The sequence below is a fragment of the Nicotiana tomentosiformis genome, chromosome 4, assembly GCF_000390325.3.
Source record: "Nicotiana tomentosiformis chromosome 4, ASM39032v3, whole genome shotgun sequence".
Lineage (NCBI taxonomy): Eukaryota > Viridiplantae > Streptophyta > Magnoliopsida > Solanales > Solanaceae > Nicotiana > Nicotiana tomentosiformis.
In genome coordinates, this window is record NC_090815.1 from 94,028,834 (window position 1) to 94,035,917 (window position 7,084).

At 34.3% G+C, this 7,084-nt stretch overlaps 1 protein-coding gene across 1 annotated transcript; it reads right to left on the reverse strand.

The window, feature by feature from the left end:
- Window positions 1-924: 924 nt before the first annotated feature.
- LOC104090141 (uncharacterized) lies at window positions 925-3,660 on the reverse strand. Its single transcript, XM_070201858.1, has 6 exons — window positions 3,509-3,660; window positions 3,277-3,405; window positions 2,046-2,111; window positions 1,845-1,929; window positions 1,342-1,368; window positions 925-1,102 (listed from the first exon to the last, which is right to left on the reverse strand). The coding sequence occupies exons 2-4, from the start codon at window positions 3,397-3,399 to the stop codon at window positions 1,846-1,848; spliced, it is 273 nt and encodes a 90-aa protein (XP_070057959.1). The 5' UTR covers window positions 3,400-3,405; window positions 3,509-3,660; the 3' UTR covers window positions 925-1,102; window positions 1,342-1,368; window position 1,845.
- Window positions 3,661-7,084: the final 3,424 nt, after the last annotated feature.

Consider the following 7,084-nt stretch of genomic DNA (forward strand, 5'->3'; position numbering starts at 1 on the left):
GCTTTGCTCAAGTATATGATTTAGCTGCTGGTAGGACAATTTGCGTATGAAATTTCTGTTCAAATTTTTCTGCTGTTTTTACTGTTTGAGTTGGAAAACATCTCAATAGTTAGCATAGCTTTGCTCAAATATATGGTTTAACTATTGGTAGGAAAAAAAGCAAAAAAAATAATTTGTTGCTGAGAGGCCATCAACCGTTGAGAATGATGGTCTTTAAAGCTGGCTATGCTTCAATGATGAAGCGGGACAGGTTCTCACTGCTAACAAATGGCCCATACAAAATTGAAAGGGTTGTTGTAGATGTTGATTTTCCATTAGCCCAAAGAACCTAAAGTCAATGGCTTACTAAAGGCACTAACTTCTAATTCAAATGGTGTGCCGAAAGCTCCAGTAACTTTGACCATTGGTGCATAAGAAAATAATAATTTCAATTTGATGATAATGATTATGAAGAAATGCTTGTTACTCTTGAAGGCAACACATTTGAGCCATTGGTGCCACTTGATAACCCCACGGCACAGGGCCCGTTTCGCAACCAAGATTTGCATGATGATGAAATGCTTGCCATAGCTAATGGCTTTCTTGAACATTAGGACCAACTGGTGAACCAATAGTTTTAAATTTACATTATTGGGGTTTGGACGGAAAGACTCCAGCAAAATAGATAATCCTACTTATCTACCAAGATTTGTTTTTTATAACTTAGAAGACCTCATAATCACAGTGCTTGAGCCCCTGTTTCTATCTTTTGTGATTGCTCAAGTTTTATTTCTCTGTCCGCAGCTCCGATTTGCTATACATAAATGACATATATATGCCAAATCTGTCAGCAAGGGGTTTCAACCTTTTGAATCCTTTGAACAAGTATGTTCCATTTAGAATTTTTAGTTTTGCTTTTTTCTGCTAACATCAGAAATTCATGACTAAAGTTTATCCAATGTCCTTCCTTGCATTATATATAAAGTAAGAAATTTTCAATAAAAGCAGACATAAAAAACATTCTATATCTAAATTCAAACATAGGCAGCTGGTGCCTGGAGAGGACCATTTGATTTAATACCCTGACCACGACCTCTACCCCGTCCTTGTCCTTGGCCTCGGCCTGCAAGAAATCCGATCTTGTGTTAAAAGATATGACATATCAGAACAAACAAATAAGTATATTTTGTTAATTAATATTTGGCTATTTAACCAATATAAAAACAAGTATATTTTTTTGTCATTTGTGGAGGTAAACTAATGGGAGTGCATACAATTCAATCACCAGCAGTTATACATCAAATGATAGCAACTTAGTACTACTATATAAACGAAGTTGTACACCTTAAGGAAGGAGCTTACCCTGGCCCTGAATGGGGATTGAACCAGCTACTCCAACATAGTTGTTACCACGTCCACGAAAAACAAACAAAAGAAACATTATGTTCAAGCCTCACCTTCTTCAAAAGAAAATTTAAGAATTCAAAAGATAATGCAGAAAAGAAAGTTGTAGACATATGCAAAATGAAACAATTATACATATTCAATCACTGGTCTTACTTGATCTGCAAATTTGAACAAACTTTTGAAACGTACAATTCATGCGTCTTTAAGCCATAGCCTGAAAAAAAGCATTTTGACTAGTATGGTATTGAGTCGTAGTTCATTGATTGATCACAAGTTAATTAGTTCACTTCCTAAATGCGGTGCTCATAAATCATGATTACGTATCTAACTCCTTCTTTGAAAGGATAATTGTTATGACTGACACATGATGAGTAGTCTCGAGGCTGCATTAGGTAATAAACAAAGAAAATTGAGCAAAATGCCAAACATTCCAAGCCAGAAAAAATATTTCATCTTACTTTACGGAACAAGTCCTTCTTCTAAAGGTTCCCACATATCCGTTGAACCAATCGATGTTATCTGATGAAGTCCAACGATCTTTCTCTGATACATAAATTGGTAAATGCTTTATATTGAGCTCGGAAGATGTATTATATTAAAAGATAATTTTCAAAGAATGCAGTAAGTGGACATAAACATGCTACAATCTGCTGCTGCACCTTTATTACTGTTTTACTAATGGCTCTGCCCATAGATTTGAGAGCAATTTCTTTAGATCCTTTTTCCTGCAAAAGGAAGCAGGAAATAATTATTGTCAAGACATAAAACTCACAGAAACATGATAGATCATGTATAAATCCTCAGTTTACAGTGATTCAATAGAATTGAACATATGGTTTAACAAACTGATGACATAAAAAAAAAGCTAGTAAGATACCATACAATTAGAGCTCTGCACAGTTGCGTAGTGAGTGGTGTCATATATTAATTGAACTGTAGGCCAATACCATGAAATTTTTTATCCTCCCATTTTATCCTACTTCAAATATTTTTTCTCATCCTTTCATTGTTCACTCACTAAAGAACCAATTTTTATCAGCACTTATCTCTTACATACTCAAGTAAAGCAACCAAAACAAGGCATTGTAATAACTTTTTCCTGCCTGAATTACTTCTCCTCCTCTCTTATATGAAAGTTCTTGTTTTTAAAATAAATTATTCATCAAGGAAATCTCGACTAACTGAACCAACAAATTCTAAAATGAAAGTTTATTTTATAGTCTTGCACCCAAAAATACAAAAATACATCACCTGAAGGAGAAAGTTGCAACTGTAATCTAGTTTCTTTCTTACATTTTCATTTAAAAAAGAACCCATTTTTACCAGCATGTATCCACACTCATGTAAATCAACCGGTAAGAACCCAAATCAAAGAAAGGTTTATGTTATTTTACTGCACTCAAATGTTGGTAAGCCATACATCATTTCACAAAATAGCCAAAGAAACATAGGCAATAAAAAGGTACCAGTGGTTACATTTTTAATGTACCTTACATCCCTCTCATTGGGTCATTGTTTATTAAAGAAATTGTATTAGATTTAAGGATCCATTGATATTAAATCTAATCCAATTAGAATATTTGGTACTTAATAATTTTATATAAATAAAGTATGGAAAATCCTGTTTACTAATTCTGTTTAGTACCGTCTGGGAAATTTATCCTATATTATTCCAGCAAATAGCACAATTATGGCTAGGGAGCTATATTATCAAGCAACCCAATTTAATGTAGAAATTTTTGGGATTGATTGGACATGCAAACTAGTAATGCGCTCCACACTCATGTAACTGAAACAGGACACCGAAAAACTGCAAAGATTGCAGATATGGCCATACACATTTACAAAAATAGCCAAAATGTCAACATAGAATTAAAAAAGGTAAAACACCTGGAGAAGAGTGGTAGCATAAGTAATGTAGTTCCTCAATCTTCCTTGTGTTGTTATTCTGATCTCATACTCCTTTATAGGAGTCTCAACTCTTGGCTTCTGCACTTTCTGATACCTATCCATCACTTTCTAAAACACAATCACACAAATTTCCTTCTATCAATAGCCCAAAAATCACAACATCTCCAAATCTTGAAACTAAAATGCAGTTGACAAGAGAAAGAACTCTTACTTTAGTGTTAGTTTTTTTGAATACTCTTATTCTGTGAAGCACCCGCTCTTGAACTGCAATCTGTTTCTTTTTCTTTTTTCCTTTATGAGAATGATAGTTTTTAGTTACTTTTCTTTTTGTCAAAATAGTAATCAGAAAAATACGGTTAATTGAGGCCAATATGACCGGCTTAATTATCTGATCTCGGTTTATGACTCTTGTTTCATGGAATAACCACGTGTTTAAAATTTTTTGATTCTTAGAATCGTGGTCCTAAAAGTTCGAGTAACATTTTCAGGAGTTATACATATATATATATATAGGATATGTCAAAACAAAAGGGAAAAACTGTAATAGTGTATCTCAGAACAGAAGGAAAAACAAAGAAAAGCAGCAACTGTTGTACTAGAGTATACTAAAACATAGAGATACAATTTTGCTTAAAAAAAGGCAAAATACATAAATTGCTAACGAGCGCAAAACACAACATGAAATTGATGCTCGCTAACCAAAGATACTATAGTTAATTATTGTCTCTACATGGATTGAATTTAAACAATGTTCAAGTAATTTTTAGCTTAACGTTATTTAGGATGATTAACACTTTGATTGGGATGATTAATAACTAAAGTTAACTATGAAACTAAAACAATTAACAATTAACAATTGATCGCAAGAAGACAAGAGTTGAGCAACACTGGAATATCAGTGAGAGAAATAAGGGTCGTGACAGGATAGGTGCAAGATAGATATTTGGGATCCAACTCTAGTTCAATTCACTCTAATGTTCTAATGATTCTTACGAATTCACTCGATGATTAGTTCAAACGTGTAGCCAAGACTCCTCTCTCAATTAATTCTTAACTCTACGAGGTGAACTAATATAAGCACTGAGAAAGTATGCAAGTATGCGTTAATGGATTAGTCTTTAGGAAAGCGTCTCACGAATATTCTCCTAACTTAATTTAATCAAGAATTCAACAAGCTCTTTTGATTACTTAAAAGAATCACTGAATTAAATCAAACAAAATAATGCAAAGATAATCACCAAAATATTCCTCTTTTGATTAAATAAACTGGTGAATAAAGTTACAAACAATTCAAAGCTTCATAAACGAATTCAAGCAAAGAACTAGAGTTAAAATTCACAAATATCAATCAAAACACTATATCCGTCAAACCCTAAGGGAAACCAATCCATAATCGTGGAGAAAGTTATCACAATTAGAATTAAAAAGTAAAAAACATCAATCTAACATTATAATCCAAACTCCCATATTGAATTGATGAAAAGATGATGAAATCTTGTATCTTGAAGCCTCCAATGCTCTCCAAAAGCTTCCCAGGTCAAAAGTCCTCTAAAAATCATGTTTTTAATGTATTTATACCATGTAGGGACGGGCCCGGATGAAACTATTCTTTCCAAGCCGAATGGAAAATTACTCTAAGAAAAATACACAGGTGCGACGTGCCTCGTGTCGCCCCATGTGCCTCGCCAGTGGGAAAGTTCAGAGAGCAGGTTTTTTTCACTCTGTAGGAATTTTGTACTAGCACCTTGTGCCCCACGACGCGGTATTGCATTTTTGCCATAGTAATTGTTTTCTCAATTTTTAACATCCATACTTGGTCCCCGGCTCCGAAAACGATCTCTGCTTAATTCTTTGTGCTTCTACTGAGACTTCAAAACTCCAAATCATCCATTTTAGCTTCAAACTTGCTTTTTCACTCGAAATCACATCTTACACAACATAACATACATAATAAGTATAAAGTACTAACAATTAGGCTCAAATACAATCAAAGTGCAGTAATTAGAGTGTAAAATATAGCTAAAACACGAGTTCTTAGCCATCAACACCCCCACACTTAAACCATTTCTCGTCCATGAGCAATGAAACTGCACTTCACATAGAGGGACCTTTTCACCAAACAATTTCCCTAACCCATCATGCCAAGAATATTTAAAACAGACTAAGCACCATATCATATCATCCTACCCTCAAGACTTGACTCAAAATCACCATGCATTTTCTTCAAAAACCTGCTCACTTACTCTAGCACAGAGGCCAAAGACATTACCTTTCCTTCACAAGTCATGTGCCCTCACACAATCAATTGAGAGTAGTTCCACACACAATAAAGTTCAAGAACGATTAGGAAATCAAGATAGAATGAATTGACTCACTCTCAGAAATAAAATTCATGTGCCACAGAAGATGTACCATAGGCTTGCCCATAGTGTAATACTCTATAAATTGAACTTATTTGGGCCAGGATCAAGTATGACTTAATTTAGTTGTAATGTACGCTGCGGGACGGGTATGATACATATAGATAATAGTGACTCCCTAAGCACTTTAATAAATATACATTAACATGTCAACTCCACACTTTTATTGAACCAAACCCAAACCTTCACACATAATAGTATCAAGCTCCCAATATCTTTAAGCACAAACAAAATGAGAACTACTAGCAAGGAATCATTTTTTTTTTCTTTTCAAAGTTCTAATTTTCTTCTTTCAAGCACTTCATTTTTTTTCTTTTTTCAATTCCTTACAGGTGGCTCTCACAAATTTTCAAACAGTGTACCTTTTTTCATTTTTCTCAGTTCCACTCAAAACCCAACCATACCTCCACTTAGCTTTTAACAAGCTCATAACAAATTCAAGTGCTCAAGAGAGGTGAAAAGTTTAAACAAAGAATCAATTCAAACAAAGGGGTCAGGCTTGTAGTGTGGTTGCCAAAGAAATAATATTACATGCTCAACGAGGCTAACTAAGATACATCACAATTAGGTGGGTGAAAATATATATCTGACTCAACAAAGAAATACCTATAACACTTCTTAGGTTGAACAAGACTGCTATGTTGTTTTGCAAACATACATGGTAAGTTCTAGACATCAACTGACATGCACAGAATATCAACAAAATTCTCACACACACATTGGTACATAACTCACTTAGGACCGGATCTATCCCGACTCTTTAGTCAAATCAGTTAAGCGACATCAAAATTAAATAATTTCAAGCACTTATCCAAGAGTCAAGAACTGAGCCTAGGCGTCACGACTAAGAAATTCACTACTCTCAAGGCACAACAAAGTTAAGAGCATTTATCTCCATTTAACACTAGAGCACAAGACTTCCCTATTCCTAAAAAACTAACTACACCTGGTTATAGCAAAACCCTTGAAAAAGAACCATGGCATAAAGAAAAATCAAGGGGGAATTGTTACACTCTCTAAGAAAATAAAACAAAAATAATTTTTTTCTTTGACTTTAATCCCTCAAGAAGACAGTCGAGGAAATCCATCTTCGGGAAAAGTAAATGTTTTTTTCACCAATAAAAAAAAAGAACAACCACAGATGTACATATTTACATCCCCTACCCCACACTTTAAATTGTGGCATGTCCCCATGACACATAAATAAAAAGCAAGAGGTAAATAAAACTCTCATGAATCATCTAGTATGGGTCTGAATCGAAGTCGGGATCCATTTTGCATGTTCGACTCAGTGCATACATCTATGCTGAAAGTTTCTTTTCTGCTTTTTTTGGGTACACCCCACACTTGTCATGATTACTCTATCT

What these genes read in the sequence shown, in the direction of transcription:
- LOC104090141 (XM_070201858.1), bottom strand. Translation starts at nt 3,399, where the DNA reads ATGGATAGGTATCAGAAAGTGCAGAAGCCAAGAGTTGAGACTCCTATA. An exon ending in ATGCTACCACTCTTCTCCAG is followed by an intron (nt 2,112 to 3,276) that starts GTGTTTTACCTT and finishes TTCCTTTTGCAG; the next exon opens with GAAAAAGGATCTAAAGAAAT. An exon ending in TTAGTAAAACAGTAATAAAG is followed by an intron (nt 1,930 to 2,045) that starts GTGCAGCAGCAG and finishes TTTATGTATCAG; the next exon opens with AGAAAGATCGTTGGACTTCA.